The sequence below is a fragment of the Argentina silus genome (assembly GCF_951799395.1).
Source record: "Argentina silus genome assembly, chromosome: 18".
Lineage (NCBI taxonomy): Eukaryota > Metazoa > Chordata > Actinopteri > Argentiniformes > Argentinidae > Argentina > Argentina silus.
The window spans coordinates 13,283,670-13,304,696 of record NC_139672.1 but is presented as its reverse complement, the minus strand read 5'-3'; the positions used below and the strand labels follow the sequence as shown (position 1 = coordinate 13,304,696).

Genomic DNA, 21,027 nt, shown 5'->3' with positions numbered 1-21,027 from the left:
CCAGCACGCCCTCCCAAGTCACACTGGATTTAGTGTCTTTGTGACACTTCCGTTGAGAAGGATGTGATGCTAACTGTATTGTTCGTCGTCTAATAAACAACATGTCAGTACTATAGTAAACTCTTTTAAGTGAGACATTGGAAAGTTGAGAAAAGTCTCTTGCTTGAGTTGTGAAGACAAGGGATATTTGTAGTGAGAATTGTAACGTTCGCTACCGTGCATTGCAGACAGCAAGAACATTTTTTGGGAATGCCGCCAGATGATATCGTATGTAATAGTATAAGTGTATCACTTTAGTATGATCTGCAGAAGGATTAAGTTCTAAAAAAAATAAGTAAGGTCACTCCACAGATTCAGATCTTGTTTTTTATTGAACAAACAAAGCAGTATATTTACAAACGTACACACGTGGATTTGAGTGTCGACCATGAGCTTCCTTGCAAAGCCTAAAGTGTTTGTTCTACAGCAAAATCTTTGGGCTTCCCAAAAGAAACAGAAACTGTCTCCCAACAGCATTTCACCCTGAATCAGCACTAGCCATCTCTTTGGATTACAATTTGATAATCAAGTGATGAAGTCAAATCATATCAATCTTCGACAACCCTCTTGAGCACCATTCAATACAACAATTTTTTTGCACAAAAGGCTACAAGCTCTTTCCTGATTCAAACTCAAAATACTTTATGGTGATTCAGAGACATTGTCTACGTTTACTGAATACGTATCCATGTTTCTTGCTAACACTAATTCAGTCTCAATTTATATTTTTCATATCAAAGTTTATATAATACTATTCAGATTGTGACTTTCAGGCCCAACATTAAGAGCTTATATTATACACAGTACACACACATTTCAGTGGGTCATTTTGGAATTACTTCTGGGTCTCGGAGAGATGATGAACAAGTTGTCGTGATAGACAAGAAAAAGATTTTTTTGATCATCGACTCTGGTCCAACAAGGATATTAGATGCAAATTTTCTTGCAAAAAAAGTTTGAATTATGTAATAAAGTAAAATCACCAGAGAAAGATTAAAAGACAAAACTATGAGTCTTCTGTGATCAAGAAAAACTTGTTAACACTGCTATGATGTCGCAATGATCGCATATCATAACATATCAAAAGGTGACCTTCCATTTGTGATATTTAACGTGAACCACTCATCCATAAAAACAGCACAATAACATTGTGACATCACATTCAGGTCACTGGTCATCATGCCATTGTTGGAATTATGATGATAATTCAAGTTAAGTTTTAATATCTAATCTTTACCAATGGTCAGTGGCACCATGCCCTCACAACAGCTTTCCACCCCCACCAGTATAGCACAACAAACGTGCTGATAATACACTCTAACATAGAGCACAAGAGACTACACACTGATAAGAGTGGGTCCATTCATCAAAGGTCCAAAGCAAGCAATTATCAGGTAGAAAAGAGTGGAGAGTACTTAAATGTACTGAATATATAAAATTCCAATAAATCAGTGAATACTTGCAATCGGAAAGTAGTGTTGATTAATTGTCATGCTGATAGCGGATTGGTGGCTAGAAAATTGTGTATTAGTGATGAGGAAATCAACAGGCCCATTGAAATCAACTTGTCTTCTGTGGTTTGCATCAACTCAGCTTATTCCGAATCAATTTCTTAACCCCACCCAGTCTCAGAAAAATGGCCTCCATGTCTGCAATATTCAAAAAGTGCACTTCTAGTGAGGAGAGACGGGAAAACTTTTCAAAAGCACAAGTCACTGTGAGAGATAACAGTCCTGTCAAAATCAGCCACACAAGGGCCGTGTTCCATTCTTATGAAGATCAGAAGGCAACATGCCAAGGAATACAAAAAGAATTGCTAGTTCTGAACAACACCTTCAGCCACTGTGGGGCTAGCAGTTCATCTGTAAGACGAGGAACCAAGAATGAGAGTTCTCAGAAAAGAAAGATGGTGAAAAATACAACAATCACAAAGCACTTCTTTGCTTTGACTAAAAACACCCCCAGACTCAAACAAAAACCTTTATCTTCTAAGGCCTTCACTTGCACCCCTCTTTAACCAGAAAGATGGTGTGAAACCTCACAGAAAAAGTGGAGGATATGAACAAAACTGTGGAAAAACTAACAAGCCTAAGAAGGGGGGAATGCTAGGGGAATGTAAAGAATCAAATAAAATGGGGGAGGTCGGACAACCCCTTTCAGTTTGTCTGTCCAAGCTGTATTGTCAAAGAATATAGTAGTAAAATGTCGAAGAATACGTGTCTGGAAAATACTTGTCACTTTGGCTGATTTCAAGTAACTGAAGAATGGTGATGAACACTGCCTGCAAAGGAGTGATGGGATTCCAGTTCCATGACCATGGAGCAGGCTGCAGAACCGCAGACCAGTCTGTCAGTGGGGAAGTGAAGAGTGGGGCGGCGGTGGGGGTCCCCAGGATCAGGAGGAAAGGTGATGGTCCCCAGGATCAGGAGGAGAGCATGGGGGTCCCCAGGATCAGGATGAGAACGTGGTGGTGGGGGTCCCCAGGATCAGGAGGAGGGCGTAGAGGTGGGGGTCCCCAGGATCAGGATGAGAACGTGGTGGTGGGGGTCCCCAGGATCAGGAGGAGGGCGTGGAGGTGGGGGTCCCCAGGATCAGGAGGAGAGCGTGGTGGTGGAGGTCCCCAGGATCAGGAGGAGAACATGGGGGTCCGTCCTCCTGACGGGTCACTAATGCTAGGAGGTCTGCAGCAAGCGTCTGTAGTGGGGCATGACCTCGTGCTCTGGGAGGTGCAGGTTGAACTCCAGGGCCACCAACACTGGGAACTCAAAGGCTATCAGCTCCCGTCGGTTCACCCGAAACCTCTCCTCCAGTTTCTACACAAAAAAAACAAAACAGAAATGCATGATGTGGTTTGATGTACAGCAGACCTGGATCATATACAAATGATGACTACTTGGTGTGCTTGGTTAAGCATGCGAGTTGTGTCATGGTAAACTAAATTAACCGCAGAGTAATTTTTGGGAAAATATTTGACATTTAAGGGAATTTTTCTGTGTATGAAGCTTTCATACTGTAGATACTCAGCAAAAGTCCATGCGAGGTTGAAGGTGAGGACACTTACGTCTATGAGGAGCTTGACCTCATGCTTCTTAAGGTCTCCACCGATCTTGGCGGCGAGGAGGACGCAGACCCCGGCGCAGAGTTTGCGGTTCTGCTTGTTGAGCTTCCCCTGGAGCACCAGCTTCTCAAAGTACACAAAAGCCATGGCCACCGTGGGCTCCTCATAGCCACACTCCTCCTGAGCCAGCTTACGGATCTCCCTCTTCAGACTGGAGGGGGGAGACCAACACAATAAGATCTGATGCTTAAGTTACATTATGGATGATTTTCACTCTGGGGGTGCTCTTCAGCCAAGAGGGGTCCTCCAAACAGTGAGAAATAATGTCCAGACATGATATGAGGTGATTTGGCTACTAATTTCAAGCTCTTTTTCTGTTCCCCAATCACTCCCAAGTTAGAGCAGCTACTTGCTATTAGTAGTTGCTATTTAAACAACTCTGAACCATGGATGACTGTTTCTCTTGGCCCATAGACTACTTTTAGGATGAGGAACCATCTGACTGTCTATAAAGGTGTAAAATAGTAAACGATCACTTGAAGTTGTTTGCCCATCCTAAAATGTACTGAAATATGTACTACTAAGGTTGAAATACTGGACCTCCCGGCTATAATCCCCTTTCTATAGTTGTTTTCCTTCTACTTCTTCATGTGTTTGTCCAAACACTTCTGTCATACTGGAGGGGGAGTTGTGTACCAAGTCAACGGGAGGGATATTTGCCTCTATCCTTCACTGTGCTTGGAATGCAAGCTAGGTAGCAATCCAAAGGAAACTCGGTCAATTTGTGTAAAATAGTATGTGCTTTTAGTCCTGCATGTTGTCTCTCTATCGTCACTTGGATCAAATAAATCTTCAGTGCCCCTGTCCCCTGCTCCTCTCGTCCAATGGTATGATCTGCCTGTACGTCACTCCCTTCCACAAAACATTTCAAAGTTTCTGCAATTGCTAATCAAACTTGCTGTGTCAGAATTCAATGTCGTTTCTCGAGGAAGCTACATGTTCTATTTAGGTCAATATGCATGTCATATATTTGGTTGCGACTCCTGAGTGCAAATTACTTATTGGACCCTTAAATGCTTTTTACTAATTGATAGCCTTACCTCCTTATTTTGCTGAGAGTGAGCCGTATATGGGGGAACTTTTCCTTGAAAGTCTCGTTCATGTCCTTCTTGAGGTCTGAGGGCTTGACATACTCGATGACGGTGGTCTGAAAGGGAGATGACAACACTGGTGTCAGACAAACACAGAGAGGCATCAGTCTCACTGTGGAAGGTAACCGATCTTCATAGACAGTTTTGGGTTCCATTGTCTCACTCAAAGGGTGGTTAAGTGTCAGGGCGGAAGGGATTCGAGTCAGGTGACACTGCCAAGCACTGGTTCCATGAAAGCAGACAATACATGAGTACTGCACGTTTATAGTTCCTTACATTTCAATCGCTCATGAGGTTTACTGACTTAAATGGATCAGAGCAATGTAACTTCTGACAGATATACAGCAACGGTGTAGTTGCAACTGTGTAACTGATCATAACATATTGTAACAACAATGATCTGCGTCAGGAAATTCTCTAACATTTCTGTTAGAGACTGGTAAAATATTTGTAGTGGAAATGTATTTTTGGACCTCTGGCATCTACCCACCATCCCACTTTAAAACAGGCCAATAGATATTTGTTACAATACTTAACTTGGACTACTGGAGTCAACTTGTGAGGGGGAACATCTCTAACTGAATGGAACCTCATTCATAAGTATTCCCCTTGATTCTGATGTACTTGTGTTACACGATTAGTAGCTCATGCCAGTTGGTTGCCCGTAGCAACCCCCCCCACACTTTTTTTTTATTGTCTTTGTTTCACACAGGTGTTTCAACACACTTGAAATAAAGTTTGATTTGACTTCAACTCCTAGTACTTGTACGACTCGAAAGATCAGTTCATCAGTTCTAACCCCAACCCTAACCCTTAACACAACAATTATAGAGTGAAATGTTCAGAATTTACTGGTCACATTCCTCAACTGAACACAATAGCTTTTGTTTTGAGAGGCTGGGTTTCACAATGTTAGGAAGAGAAGAAAAAAAAATCATCTGGCCTTGACCATTTGAACAACTTCAAGTCTGCGTACTCGGATGACAAATACAGAGCCTAATGGAGAATGAAGTGGGAGGCTGTTGTTCTTTTGAACACGGTAAAACAAACAAACGCTCCTTTCCGAACACAAGGAAGTGATTTACACAGCAGCCACTGGAGCAAAGAGAGAAACACAACACTGACTGTTATGATGAAGTGACTGTTTAGAAAAGCTGCTGTGCAGACAGTGGTTGTGTTCACACAGTCTCCAGTGGGAGTGGGACCAGAGCCAGGACAAGGGCCAGTGACCTTTCCCATTGTAATGGCCAGATGGAATCTTTTGGCATGCAGCGAGTACAGTTGATGTGTTGAGGGGGTATACCAAAAAACACAGGGTGGAAAACAACTGAATTATTTTCAATACAAATATTTTAGACAATTTTTATTTCATTGACACAACCAGGAAAAACAAATAACATATCACATGACTGCATATAATCTTGGAACCCAGAGATTTACTTAAGCTAATTTTTATAGACGATTGCAACCGATGAGTCTCACACTGAAAGACAAATTCTCCACACCACGTTGTCTTGATGCAATGTACACTGCACGGGTAGACCCAATGGTAGCTCTCACTGGGCAATGCGACCGAGCCCCCTCTCACCCTCCCCTACTGTTTGTTCACTGCCAGGACAACGGCAGAAATGGCGCTAGCCATGAAATAGCAAGAACTTGCAGCTGTAAACATAGCTTCCTTATGCACAGAGAAAAAGGTGAAAAACATAAAAGGAAATTTAGACATGATAGCCAGCAGGGGCTCACTTTTCTTCAAAAAGAGCCAGAGCTCCACAAGTTGTTCCTTCATTTGGGGTTCCTACCCCAGAATTGTATTGAATAGAATATTATGTAGCCTATTCTTTTCTATAGGTAGGCCTATGGTATGGGCCCAAAAGCAACTTGCACGTTTGCCATTGTTTACAGCATCCTGGATTCCCATTGGTTGACTTTCTTGTATCGCCCTGTAGCACAGAAGTGGAAGAGAGCCGACAAAGAAGATTCTGACTGTCAAATCAGACGTAACCGTGTCGTTGACCAACTCGCACTGCGTCAGTCAAGGCATGAAGTTCACCGCAGACGATCCGCGTTTACAGCCGATGTGTAATGTTGTGAGAACGTGGCTTGTGGTAAATTTGTGTCTGAGACCGCGTAGTGTCTGCCAATCTTCAGTGAGACGAGATTGCATACACATGAACAGGAAATTCAAGACCAATAGTTGCTCCGTTCATGACCAATTCCCATTGCGCTCTTAAGGAGACAACACTGTAAATGACAAGAGAATACAAATATCCCTGGATGGAGCACAATATAGATAAGTAGGGCTGACATAGACAAAGAGGTCTGTCTCTCACCATGTAGGAGGGGAAGATGAGGACCCTTTTGTGCTTCCCACACGGCCATTGGGGGTCATCCAGCAGGTTGGGGTCATACTCCCGGAAGTCCCCCAGATCATTCCCTGGGAGGAACAGGACAGGACATTATGTCACGAGTAAACATTGGGTAAACAAACATCTTTTTCACTCACTGCAATATAACTACGTCCTCCATCGTGAATGTGTACGCAAAACATAGAATTCAATCAAATGAAACTGAGGATTTTCAGCATGGAGGCTCATGCGTAGGAGAGAGGGATAGACTCATTTTGTTCTAGTCTCATTCTGATACACATTGCTTAAGCGCTAAAATATCCAGATGAGGAAAAATAAGCGACTAGTGTCACTACACACAGGGTCGACTCGGCTGGCTTGGCTTATATATCCTTTCACATTTTCTTCTCCAGCACAGTTACAGCAACTATGGCGGATGCGTAACCAGCACAGCCCAGTACAGCTTAGCTTGGCACGGTTTGGCCTTGTGGTGTGAACAAGGGTTAAAGCTCTCTCCAGAATAGACACTCTACACAAACCGAGCCATGTCAATGCTGTACTCCTAATCTCCACAGACTGGTCCAAACACTGCTGCTGACCTGTGTCAATGCTACTCTGGTTGCTGTTGGCACGGCCCAGGCTGAGGCTGCGGTGGCTGGCGTTGCGTGACTGAGAGAAGGAGGAGGTGGAGTCGATGGTGTTCCTACGACCGCCCAGGGCGTTGGTGGGGTACAGGAGCTGGGTGTAGGACACCGTCTGTGGACATACGAGTGCGAGCGCACGAGCACACGAGCACACGAACACACGAACACACACCTTAACAACAAATAGGTAGAGGGAGGACACTGGTCTTCCTTATTTAAAGACTTTGTAAGTGGTTACAGGAACCTCATATATAGCAGACCTGGGCCAAATGCATATGTCAAACACTTCAAAGCATCGTTTGAGGTGTGCTTGATTTAGCAAGGAGTTTGCACTTTTGTCGACTATTCCATTTGTTCAATTGTTCAATCTATCAAGTAGAAAGTATTTGATTATCTTTTTGACCCAGGCCTGGATAGAAGACACCTTGTCGCTCACCTTTCCGTCGGCCCCCAGCTCCACGCCCTCCAGCCCGATCACCATCTCCTTGGCACTGACGCCACCAGAGGGGTGTCGCTGGCGCCCGCTCTCCAGCTTCACATCCCTGCCAGGGCACAAGACCTTTAGAACGTTCCCTTAAAAAATATATACGTCCCTCCATCTGTTGTCTGCCTCTATCACACAGTCAAACATGCTTGTTACTGTTATATGCACTCATCCATTAGATCCTGTAATGGTCTGTCTCTTTCGGTGGGTGTTAGAGCAATTCAGCAGTCAAATACACCCTGATGGGGGAAACTTGGAGTAGGGGTTCATACAGACGTACAGTGGCATTCCGCTGAGTGGGGTTAATAGAATGCTAGCAGATGCAGCTCAGACGTTGCATCACCAATACTCGGAATGTCAAATGACTGTGGTAGATTTCCAAAGGGTCACGTGCCTGACCGAAGTACGAAAGATAGACCTATAACATTGCTGTAACTGTGTCAGTAGACCAGATAGATATTTACTCCAAATAGCAATTTTAGGTTCCAGGTTTGCTTGTAGAACCAACAACTACTCAAAGTGTTTTGACTAACGATTATTGAGATAAACAGGAAACTCTGAAGTGAGATCCCCATTCCACAGGCATCAGACAAGGAATATGAGATGACAGAGAAAAAGCAACAAAGCTTTCCAGGAGAAAAAAGCTTTTCCTTTAGCAAACTAGAAAGGACAAGGGGTTCCAGTCTGTCAAAGGATGAAAACGAAGAGGAAAATGAAGCAGAATGTCATGTCATGTCACTGAGGTATCAATTTAAAACGAGCGTGGGGGCAAATGTGGCAGAGAACACTTCAAACTTTTCAGTTTTAGTCAGCATGCGTTTGAGCGAAAGCAACTGAATTTAAATGTGTCTGAATTCAAAATGCTTTGACTAACAATTATCTAGATTTGCAAGAAACTCAGATGACTGAAACGTTGGAATAGGAAATATAAACTATCCACTTTCAACATTTAAGGACGCAGGAGTAGAAATGAGACTCCTACTAGAAAAAGGAATGTGGAATTGGACCAGGGTAGGTTACTTAAGAGAAGCCAACAGCATTCAAGTGCTGTAATGCCCCAGAGCCCTAAGCTAATTAGCTAAATAATCGAATTGCTAAGTTATTATGGATACTGCGGTGAATCAATAAATGTAATTGGGGCAGGAAAGAAAGGAATGAAAGAACAAAAACCACTCCAGCTTATTCTAGGTCCATCTCTCACACATGATTTCAGATATGATTATGTTTGATGGCCCAATATACTGTGCTGAAATAGAGATGGCATCAGAATTTTAGCTGGGGCAATTTTTGACAGTCGATAATGTGCATTTTGCAGCAACTACACTCGCCACAGCCAAGCACTTGACTGTCAACTGTCAATTAGCAACAGTGGGCAGTCAGGAATGGAGCTACTGATATCGCTAGGCTTATTAACCCTTAACCCCACATTGTACGGCTGGCTTTGGAGACTATGCCACCAAAATTAGTCTATCATACTCCTTAGTAAGCCCTGGTATTGTTCCGTCTCTCTGTCCATTGTATTCTCTGTTGTTTATCAGTTCTTTTTCTCTTTCACTTCCTCCAAAACAAGCCATTGCACGTGCCACGAGGGGCTTCAGAACCAAGGTCAGACTCGTGGGTTTCCCCAACCAACCAGCTGGGAGTCCTGAGGCATTCAGAAGTACCATGGGTTCTCATAACCGCCTTGTGTTGCTTGCAATAAGAAAGAAAACAACAGCCTACCGATAAGCCAGTCTGTTTTCTTACAAACTCCAAGAAATGTAATCTCTGGCCTTCACGAGGGGATCAACAAAACTGTCAACAAACTGCGATATGTATACCCCAAACAGACATGACAAATGCTACTGCATGGGGTCATTTGGTTTAATTAAAAAATGTTGTGTAATACATGACAATTGCAGAAAGCCCATGCAAAGTGAGAGTGCAAGTGCCGAGACAAAGCATGCTATAGAATCAAGAACTTCAGGGAAGGTGCAGCCATATGATAAGAGCAAAGCCAGAGAAAGTTGCAACGGGCAAAACTGTCTTGTAGAACATAATAAAACTTAATATCTCCTCAAGAGGTAAATTAATTCAGCCAACAACAACGTAGAGTAGGTCTAAGCTAACATTACACAAATGGATACAAGCTTTTAATGGACTCAATTAATTATTTTTACTTGGTTAATTTAGTAGACTGCTCATTCATCTCTTTTCCGATCTTTAAAAAAAAAAAAAAAAAAATGCATCCACCAAAACCAACGCTTCCCAATGTTAAACCAGTTATTGTAGGAGAATATATCCACAAAGACAAAGGGATGAGAGAACGAAGGGAAAGAGGGTACGAAGGTTGGAAAAATGGAAGTTGGCATGCTGTAGAATACATACCCTGCTTGGCTACAATCTCGATAGGGCAGGACAGAAAATACACTATAGAAGGATCTTCTGCCACTGATAAGGACTATCCTATGAAAACAAAATGATAAATAAGCTAATTAACAATTATTTGTCAAAAAAAGATCTACAGGTTAAGGTAAAGAAAAGTAAACAATTAAGATTTAGAGAACAAAATTGAAATAGTGTGTTTTAATATGTGTAGTGTGTGTATATATTATGAGTGTATTATGTCTTTATTATGTCTTCAGGTGTAGTAGTGTAGTATGTAGTCAGTGGTTTGGGGCAAAAATGATGCATTTTTGTAAAGAGATCTTTTGAAATCCAGCCACACTTCAAAACTAGAACGCCAGCTGCACAAGGGGGTAAAAAATCCTTTCAATGATGAAATATAGTTAACCACTGCATATAACTTGGGTTGTTTTCGCATCACTCTGACTGAGGCTCACCAAAATGCACACCAAAACAGCTCAATAGCAACTGGGTCGCTGTTGACTCCACCACTGCCCGTGTTAGTAGAGTCATTGAGTAATTGCTAAATAGTGCAGAAAAATTATGCACTGATTTACACCAACTGGGTTCCAACATACCATCAGAGTCAGAGCTGAACAGATCTATAGCAAAGTCACTTGGCAGAATTTTGGCAATTCCTTATATGGCACACTGACCAGCTAAACAAGACTTAAGAATTCAGCCATCTTCTAAAACTGGATGAGAAGAGATTATGAAGAGCTACTATACTTGACTCAGCAAATATAGTGTGATGTAGACAGAATATGTCATGATGTCCTACCATCACAATCGCCTTTACTCTTTCTCCCCCCAGCCATAAAAGGCTTTCTAATCCAGCCAATCAGATACCTGTCAAGACCAATATTTAATCAACAACTCCATCAAAGGAAACGGTTGCTATTCAGTACACTCAAGAGTCAAAGGCTAAGGTCTCAAATAGAGCTCAATCATCCAGCCAATTGAACGGTCTTTTAGACCCCCCGAGAATTCCTTTAGACTCCAGTAATGTCAATGTCGTAAAAGACAACAATAGTCATGACTATAAGTGAGAAACTGTTGCAGTCTACAAAATATCCTACATTTCGTTAGGCCTTTTATCAAACAAATCATCTCGGATTTTTGAGTGAACCTGCATGCATCATTGTTTATAAAAGTGAGAAAGTGTGATGTGTTCTGTGATTTAAATGGTGTGGTTCTAGATTTACAACTTAAACAAAATACAAGTTGATTATTTCAGTGAGAATGAACCAGATTCCCAATAAAAATGCACTCCTCTTCATATATTGATTTAATGTCAATAACATTTTACTCGAAAGCAACAAAAGAAAGCATCTCTTTTCCAAGATGTTGAATTTTGTAATCAGAGATAGTTAAACTACAGTGCATTCGTTGGGGGAATCCTGCCATTTTCAAGTGAAGGTTTGTATTGACTATTGAACTAGGAATGGGTTGCTGCCATTCATACCTTCCGTTGCGCATATCATGTTGCCTCATGTTCTTAATGAAGTGAACCTTCTTGAAGCTCTTTGGTCGGGGTGAACCTGATAGGGTTCGGCATCTAAACACAGCACATTCAAGACACATCGATCAAGTATATGATTGTCACATTAAACAAATGTGCCAGACAGACACAATACAGCAAGATCAATGCCCCCCCACACCCCCACCCCCAAGACATAAAACTGCACAAGAAAAAAATTTAACAGAGGAAAAATCTGTGCCATTATCAAACAAAAGACTCAGCGTTAAGGCCATAGAACTGGAGTATAAGCAAACAAAAGAACTGCCTCAAGGTGATTGAGGCCTCAAGGCTGCCTCAGAATTGTGCAGGGACAGCTGTCGTCATACAGTACCTGCGTAGAGGAGCGTTCTCCTCAATGTCCTCCAGAGTCTCCAGTGAGGAGCGCTGAGAGATGAGCCTCCGTCTGGAGGGGAAGGACAGAGGAGACAACAATCAGGGGGGACAACAATTAGGATGTGATCACTATAAAGGAGGATCATAAGTACAGTATGAACCAACCACCCATTCTTCTGCTATAGAGCTCTAAAGTAGGGACCTTGAAAAGAGGGAGCATTGGACCCAACAAACATTTGGCATGGCAAGACATTGGCAAAATGTGAGTGTCATTGCCTTTTAAATCGGAGGCTTACCATAACAGAAAACAATATAATGTACTGTAAGATGTGATGATGCAATACAAGTTATGGGCGTTATAGTCTTAATCATGGGTTTTCACAAAGAGGACATATAGTTTACCGACCTATTCCTAAACGCATTCCTTTTCAAAGTTTATCGTGGTATAATTCACAGAACTAATACTTTGTTTCTCTCAGAACAGTGATCACAATTTTTCTTCCCATACTCACCTCCTTTGTTAGAATAGGTGATTGAACAACTTTTCACACCGACACACTAACAATGTTTATTTCGTTTAGCAAATCATTTAGGTTTTTGAACAGCAGAGATCATCCAAGACATTTCTCTTCATATTTCTAGTGAATGAGTAAACTTCATCTCATGGTCCGGTCCATGTGCCTCTGAGGGTTGAATCATAGTTAACGCCGTTATGGCTGCGTGCCGCCTCTTCAGGCTCAGTGGTTTATTTACAAAGCCAAGCTGTTAATCTCTCAATCAACTAATCACTGACATCAACATTGTGCAGGTTGCTGTGTTCAATGATCACTTTTGTGTTCTGACCAGCCTTTATGAGAGATCATGGAGAATGTTCTAGAATCAGGCACTGGTTGATAAGCGGATAAGGCATTGGCTCTGAAAGTACTTCACATAACACTGTTGTTGCATGGCTAACCGGGTAAAATCTATTAGCCTGCTGTTATAATCAGCTGCCAGTTTCAGAAAACAGGACTACGTATGAGATTTATTCAAACTCAGCAAGAAATGTCATCTGTGTTACTACTGTCCACGTGACCTCTTCAACATAAGAACGTCAAAACCATGCATGTGCCATCTTGCTGCACCAAATGTGTAGTACAGCATAATAAACATAACTTGATGACACTAGACTTGATATGTCCCCTCTTCAATGGCCAATTCAGCAACAGCTGATCAGAGTGTACCGGGCCCCTGGGGCTAGTTTATCAACAAAAAACAGATTAACCCAAGACGACTGTCCTAAAAGACGTCCCAAGGGTAAACCAATAGAGGTTGATTAAACATTGTATAGCCCATCATAAAGGTGAATTGAGAGGTTTGAAAAAGCCAAAAACAGAACATTTGAAATGTGCAACCATGGAACATCAAGCTCTGAGGTGCACAAGGAATGGTAAACAACAGGTGAGATCAACGGGAGCCAGACGCCAACACCACTGGAGGGATGGTGTTCTCATAACACCTTGAGTGACCTCTGTTTGAAGGTCACACCGAGATGGATCAGGTCATTCATGGCCAGGCCTATGACATCTTCCAGTAAATATCCTGAGTGATGTGTGGGGATAGTAGAGAAGGAGCCATCATACAGTTACAAACATAGCAGTGACCATGACCTCATTTCAGGTACTATCGGCAAATTGCTTTTTCGTCAACTCCATCACAGAGAGCCTAGTGTGCAATGTCTCAGAGTAGAGATCAATTGTGTTTGAGGCAATTCTTCTTTTCTATAATGCTTGGGTAAAATGTAATTCTTTATTTCACTTCTTAATTGAGTTATTTTGTACAAATCTAACGACCCTCTGAAAAAACCCTGTTGGCATCAAGATCAGTTTCAAAGTTCAACCGGACAGGAGGACTTTGATCAAGCTGTGTTAAATGAACAACGGCAGGACGTGGTTTTTGGCAAATTATGTGTTCCACACCAGTATAAACACTGGAAACAATAACACTGACCAGACCACTCATTCACTTCAGACATAACCACTGACGCTAAGAAGCTACTGATGTTAAACTGGGTTCATCAACTTCAATCCAAAGGCAGCGGTTTGACATTAACAAGGACTGGTCAGAAGCTTCAAAGAGACCACAAGAAACATCATTTTATCACCTTCGACACTGAGAAAAAAACAATGAGCATCTGTGAGACTGTGTTTTAAGCACAGTTCACAACGCATCATGCAAAGGAAAGTCGATGACATTATCAGAATCTTTACAGTTACCTATGGGACATTCCAAAACAATCCATATGAAACCTGGCCAATATGCTTCCCACTTTAGACTAAGGAGTTGTATTGCACCACACAGAACTGGATTTTAAACTGTTTCACACGCACACCCATTGGCAGCCTGCCATGGACATTGTCTTCCGTTCCACTGGTGAGTAACTGAGTGGAAATAAATCTAATGTTCTAGGCTTCAACTCACAATTATAGGCCAGGCCAATTATTTTGGGTAGAATCCAATCAACATAGCCTATTCTCAGTCTCCTCTGTCCTTTTCCTCCAACACATATACGACAATGGTACAATAACAGTGAATTCTTTCTTTGTAGACCTGAGAAGGGTGCAACAACAGAAATGGTGTTGGAGGAGACATTGAATGTGGTAAGCTGCCCTGGTGACTTGACATAAAAACCATACTATACACCACACCACACACCATTCCCTACACACCACACCACACACCATCCCCTACACACCACACACACACACACCATCCCCTACACACCATTCCCTACACACCACACCCACACACACCATCCCCTACACACCATCCCCTACACACCATCCCCTACACACCATCCCCTACACACCACACCACACACCATCCCCTACACACCACACACACACACACCATCCCCTACACACCATTCCCTATGTACCCCACCACACACCATCCCATGAAGGAGCAACATGAGTTGTTTAGGGTGAGCCGTAGAGCGACTAGCCTTGTGGAACTTGAACTAACACACTTCCAGTTCTATTTTGGAACAAGCTTCCTTTATCCATCTCTTATCTTAGTCACTACATATGGTTTTGATTATGGTGAAAAAAAACGGCACCGTAATGTCCAGCTGCTCTCTCAGAGCTTGCTCACAGTTCAAGCCTTAAGCACTCTTAAATAATGATGTCATTACGTCAACCATGACTTCAGCCAACAATCAACCACAAAACCAAAAGGATGTGACCCAATTGCACAAAACTGCAAGTGACCATTGTAATGGCTTTTATGGCCAAGAATGTTTGTCACAGCTTCCTGTGGCTTCATAGTCTGCCTCATAAGGAAGGCTTTTCCTGGTCTTTAAGACATGGAGGAGACTATGAGAAGACTTGGAAATGCATTAGTTAAGGTTAAATGAAAAACTGCTACAGAGCCACACCTTGGGGTTAAAATCCCTTCTGCAGTAAGGTGGATATGAGCAAATCTTATTATGGCCCTTGGTGTTCTGAATCATGAATGAATGACGAAACAATCAATGCAGGAGTGGATAGAATATAAACTCATCAACTGCATACATTAGAACCAGTGCACAAGAGAATAGTTTTAAGCAGATCTGGCCTCAGAGTCTATATTGGCTGCTGATCTGAGGGTTTGGGCTTCCTAGATGGGAACGGTACTGAAAGCCAAGAGACTGAGAAAGTGTGTGTCTGGTGCCCCTGGGAGAGGAAGTGGAGGACAGAAAATGGAGAGAGGAGAGCTGGGCAGCTTCTCAGAAAGCCTGGGCATCCTGCCTTTCCCAGCCAGGGACCTCAGGACACGTTTCCACCAGCTGCCCTTGGAATACAGACCAGGCACTGTGTGGACGACCGTCTATGGAATATGGCCGGGGTCCATCAACAGGTCACTGTGTGGAAGACCGTCTGTGGAACAGACCCATCAATCGGTCGCCTATGTTCTCACCATCTTAAAATTCAGTTTACATGGGCTTCCTCCGGACGACATTCCATAAATTGGGGACCTTATTAAATCATGTCACTGAACCTTACGGCAGGCCTACATAGCTTACTGCTTCTAGGAGCACGAGATGGAAACTTTAGTGGTCACAACAACTTGAAATTCTCAATGTTGCATTTTACAAAACACCTTTGGGGTTAAGTCAAGTTTGGGGTTAACTTATCTGTACACCTTAACAGACCATCTCAAATGTCTTCCGAAAAAAAGACACAACCACAAAATAAGGCACTCGTTCACAAACACCGTTTGTCGGCGAACAAACACCGTTCTTGACACAACCTTTTCACGACCAAGCAGGGCATTAGCTCATGAAGGGTTTCAAAAGCAGTTTGGCTAGCATGTCACTTCAAGGAAGTCAGCGGGTGAATGACACGCCTCATGAGGTCTTCATGAATTAGGCTTCCTGTGAAGTCTGGCATTTACACTGCATCAGGGGGCACGCCTGGCAGGAAACAGGCCATCACTGGAGAGAGAAGTGGACCTGACAGCAGCTCCTGACACTGACAGCAACTGATGTTACAGACAGCTCTCCTGTTATGGCCTCAGATTTCTCCCCATGCTTCCAATCCACAGAGTAAACAAAGGCATTGAATAGGAGGCATCCATGATCCTGCATGCTTGCCATGGTGGTGTAGAGTTACAGGATGTTTATGTCGCATATGGCGACAAGGAGACAGGTGCAGGGCAGGTTTGGGAAGACATCCAGAGGAAAGAAAATACTGTATAGGCCTCAGAATGCAGTTATATTGTAAGCTCTGGGTTTGGTATCTCATATCACAAGTTAACGCTCACTGAATTACCTAATTGATTTGAGATTTCCAGATGAAACTCATTTGGCCATGTTACTGTATGTGCCAAGCAGATTACCAGTCATTGGGAAGAGGGAGGGAGGGAGGGAGGGATGGAGAGATGGAGAGAGAGAGAGAGAGAGAGAGAAGCAAGGCATCACATTCTTTGAGTGTATTGAGGTGTTCAGCTGAGTGAACTAGGCTACAGCTACACTGTCCTACCAGTAGCATTGTAATAATAATAATAATAATAATATTAATAATAATATGCCATTTAGCTGATGCTTTTATCCAAAGCGACACTACATTGCAGAAAGTGCATACATTTTTCAGTATATATATGTATATATGGTAGGCATTCCTTAAAAGGCTATGCTATGAGGACACAGGCATCCTTTGATGTCAAAACCTGACACCATCAATGAACCACATGAATGAATCATTGATGAGGAAGTGCACAAATCTGGAAAAAAAAAACGGTGTCCCTTTTCTCTTGCTGTCACCTTGTCCTTGTATGAATCTTCCTTTTGTCATTTAATGACTGGTGCCCTTTGAGCAGCCATTTGCCAAAATGTGATATTAGGAACCCCCATTCTGAAGGTTGATAAGCATGATAACCATTTGTCTGTTGCTCTGTAGATCCTGTTGGCTGGCTCGACTTAACAAATAATGGCATTAGCAATGGATTACACTATCTTACTGTCAATATGAATGTTATTCAATTGCGACAATGTCATCTGTTTGTGAGGGTGTGCCACTGCGTTCTGGAATCTGCTGTCCTGTATGTAGAATGTGTTCTCCATGTACTCCAATGATACTCTCTCTCTCTCTGCAAAGTTGCAAACGCCTCCACATAAGAATGTAAACATTGCATGATGCAGTTACCTTGATCTCTGCAGCTCCAATGCAGAGTTGGCTATCTGTCCACCTTCCAGGCAACAGTAGTTCTGGGAGGCTTGCCTGGAGTAGGCGGCAGGTACAATTCCCTGAGTGTACGTCTGAAGCCTTCCTCTCGTCGCAGCTGGTACTGCGGAGAAAGGCGAGTTGAACATGGAAGGGCTGAACGCATCCCCTTCCGCGTCTGTACACGCTGCGGCTGCGGCGGGACCCATCCCAACGCTAGCCCGAGCGGTAGCCAGGAGAGCCTGGTTTGCCATAGCGAGCGCCTGGGCGGCCGTGGTCGCTGCTCCAGCGCCAGCCGCGTACATTGGACGCTCTGGAGAAACCAGGCTCTGTCTAGTCCTTGCTTCCATTGAATTATCCTCTTCGATGTGATTGTCAGCATCATCTTGCACCGGTCGTCCATCTAAAGAAATGTTATTGAGAAAAGAGAGTGCCGCCTGTCTCCTCCGAGGGTCTATGCGTTTCCGTGTATGCTCGATACTGGAGTGCTTTATCTGCAGCGTGGTGGTGGATGTGTTGCTGCTCGTAGCAGCCGCCATGGTCCACTTCGAGCGGTTCGAGTCGGCGACCAGTGGTTTTACCTAGATGACATTAAAGTGTAAAGCGTGCTTATGTAGGTAGCAAATGTCAAATGCTTGTCTTTTAAGTGCATGCGTTAAACTGACTAAAAACAGGGTGGTCACGTGTGTGCAGTATTGTGGCACAAGGAAAAAAATGTGGACCAATAGGCTTCCAGGGATACATGTGAAAGGGATTTTTTTTCCCCTTTCCTCTGTGCCTCCTCCTCCCGTCCTCTGGACTGGGCATTCCAAAAATTACATAAAAATTTTAATATCACTAGGAATGATGCATCTAAAGAATGAAGAACAGTAGTTTGCTTTAGGCTTCATATCACGGAAGTAATTGATTGAAAAGGCCTAATGATCAAGACTATGGTCATTAGACCATTAGGTCTAGTAATGTCTGATGTAAGAATGGCCACAACATATTTCAATAATCAATATTGAATTGTAATACTGAGAATTTGCAGGACAACATGAGGCCTCCTTGATTTATGACTGATTCTAAAAGTGGGCTTGTGTGGTTTTTCTTCTTCTGAGGAATGGAACATGTTGTATTTTCAAACTTTGCAATTCAGCATATCTGAAATGTTGCGCCATCTGTCTGCTCTCAATGGTTTAGTAGTCTGGTTTTGACCATTTCTAGACTAAATACGCCCTCTAGTGATTTCCCATAAGTATCACATCTAAACAATTAGATAAATGCTCATGTGCTGTACATAAAAGAATACATTACATTTACATTTACATTCATGTCATTTAGCAGACGCCTTTATCCAAAGCGACTTACAACAAATACATTGTAGATAGAGTATCACTTTTTATTTTTTATTTCAGTGACATTATTGTGGGGTTACTGCTCTTGATTTGAAATACTTCAAACAATAGTGGGTCACTGCATATCATAGATATGTCCATATGTCCAATAGCTGGCTCAGTCCCATTTCCCACAGTGGAAAAGGATCCTCCTGTAAAGGACACCTCTGAGATTCTGCTCCATCCTCTCAGATCAGGGCAGTCAGTAGTCAACTATGTAACACCAAGTGATGCAGTATTTCATGAAAGCTGACACAGATCAATGCTTTCTCTGAAGAAGTCTTCACAGTCACTGAACAACCATGTCCTCTGTACGTCATCAGTCGCTTCGCCATATCGGTCAAGATCTAAATATCTGCATCTAGAAAAAAGCAGAGAAAGGTAGAGACTCTTTGTAAACTAAGGAAGTATCAGAGACCGGATTACAGTTGAAAGCGTACTCCTCGGGTCAATAAATAGCGCTGACCCATGATAACGAAGCCAGTGCTGACTTTTCATTACAAGGACATTGTTTTACTGTAAGCATTTATTGATGTGTAATAATGAATGGAGCACATTTTTGTGTGGTTTTCATCTTTTTGCTGCCGTGTGAAATTCCTAATGAGAAAATGAAACAAGCAGCAGAGGGCCGGCAGTCATCAGAAACAGTAACTTTGACCCATACTAAAGCCATACACTCCCCTGCGTCTGTCATGTATTGGGAAATGCACAATGCACTTCAAAGCAGTTGGTTATCAATGTGTCTTCTTTTTTGTGTGGCACTTTACTGCAGATAGGGTGTGGTTTGATTAGATTCCACTTTAGTGCCACTATGACACATAGTTTCAGTTTCAGATTTTATTATGAAACAACAAAGTGATACTTTGTGAAAATATCAAAATAAAACAGGATAGATAACAAGCTCATAAATGTAAAGCTGTCACTATAGTCTGCCACAAAGTCCAGGGTCCTGTATGACTTTATAGCCACCCTGCTCTCTAGAAAGCGCCAAAGTGATCATTTTGAGTCACTTTGGCCAACACATGGCTAGCACAGATGAACCCATACTTTAGAACAAATAACAAAGCACCAGACAGCAACATAAACATTAATCAAAGACAGGTTTTGTTCTGTCTTTTTTATCCTTTTAGGTAAAACTTTAAGCATTAGTCCAACATATTTTTCGTAATCTATAGAGAGAAATCCATCAAATGAAACCTTACTATGCTCTTTGAGAACAAACAGTTTTACTGTAACTCAAAACAGTGAGCCATACAGCATACACTTTCCCTAGTTACATCAGGCTCTGGGTAGGCCGAGAACTGGAAGTATTACCTCATAGCAGTATGTGGAGGCTCTTAATCTGTCTCCAAGAAAGGCTTTTTCTCAGGCCTATCAAGCCTTCCTGTTCCAAATGTTAATGTTTGGCCCAGATCCATAAACAGAGAACTAGATGTTTTGGCCTCTGAAGAAGAAACTACAGTGCCCTGTATTTGGTCAGTGAAGCATTTTTTCTTCTTTTGACTATACTCCATGGGCTAGTTTCGTGGATTCAGATTAAGCCTAATCCTAGACTAAAATACATCTTCAATTGAGATTTTCTATTGAAAACTTTATTTAGTCCAGGACTAGGCTTAATCTGTGTCTGGTAAACCACCCCAAAAGACAATTACTGATTGATTGTCACAAGGTGGAAAGTGATTTGTTGTCCAGCAATTTGTGTCCCAATTGTCAACCCTCTTCCTCTCCACTCCCCTACATGGGGATTTAAAGGCTAGTGTGACCATGGGATCCCATCCTACACTGTAAACAAACGCTTGGCAACAGTTTCCAACAGATTACAGTAGAATTATGGTACAATACTGTAAATGTAATTACATGGAAACCCTGTAAATATAAAATAATGTTCATTACTTTAATAAGGCTAATTCCCATTCATTTACTGTACTCTTATTTCACACTTGAATTAACTTCAAATTAGAAAAAATTGCATGAACATTCAAGTAATGGAGGATTCTATGAAATTT

At 42.4% G+C, this 21,027-nt stretch overlaps 1 protein-coding gene across 1 annotated transcript; it reads right to left on the bottom strand.

Moving 5' to 3' along the window:
* Positions 1-382: 382 nt before the first annotated feature.
* On the bottom strand, positions 383-18,303 carry cables1 (Cdk5 and Abl enzyme substrate 1). Its single transcript, XM_083689766.1, has 10 exons — positions 17,628-18,303; positions 11,963-12,034; positions 11,575-11,667; positions 10,092-10,169; positions 7,677-7,782; positions 7,196-7,352; positions 6,582-6,685; positions 4,198-4,304; positions 3,101-3,308; positions 383-2,852 (listed from the first exon to the last, which is right to left on the bottom strand). The coding sequence occupies exons 1-10, from the start codon at positions 18,182-18,184 to the stop codon at positions 2,712-2,714; spliced, it is 1,623 nt and encodes a 540-aa protein (XP_083545892.1). The 5' UTR covers positions 18,185-18,303; the 3' UTR covers positions 383-2,711.
* Positions 18,304-21,027: the final 2,724 nt, after the last annotated feature.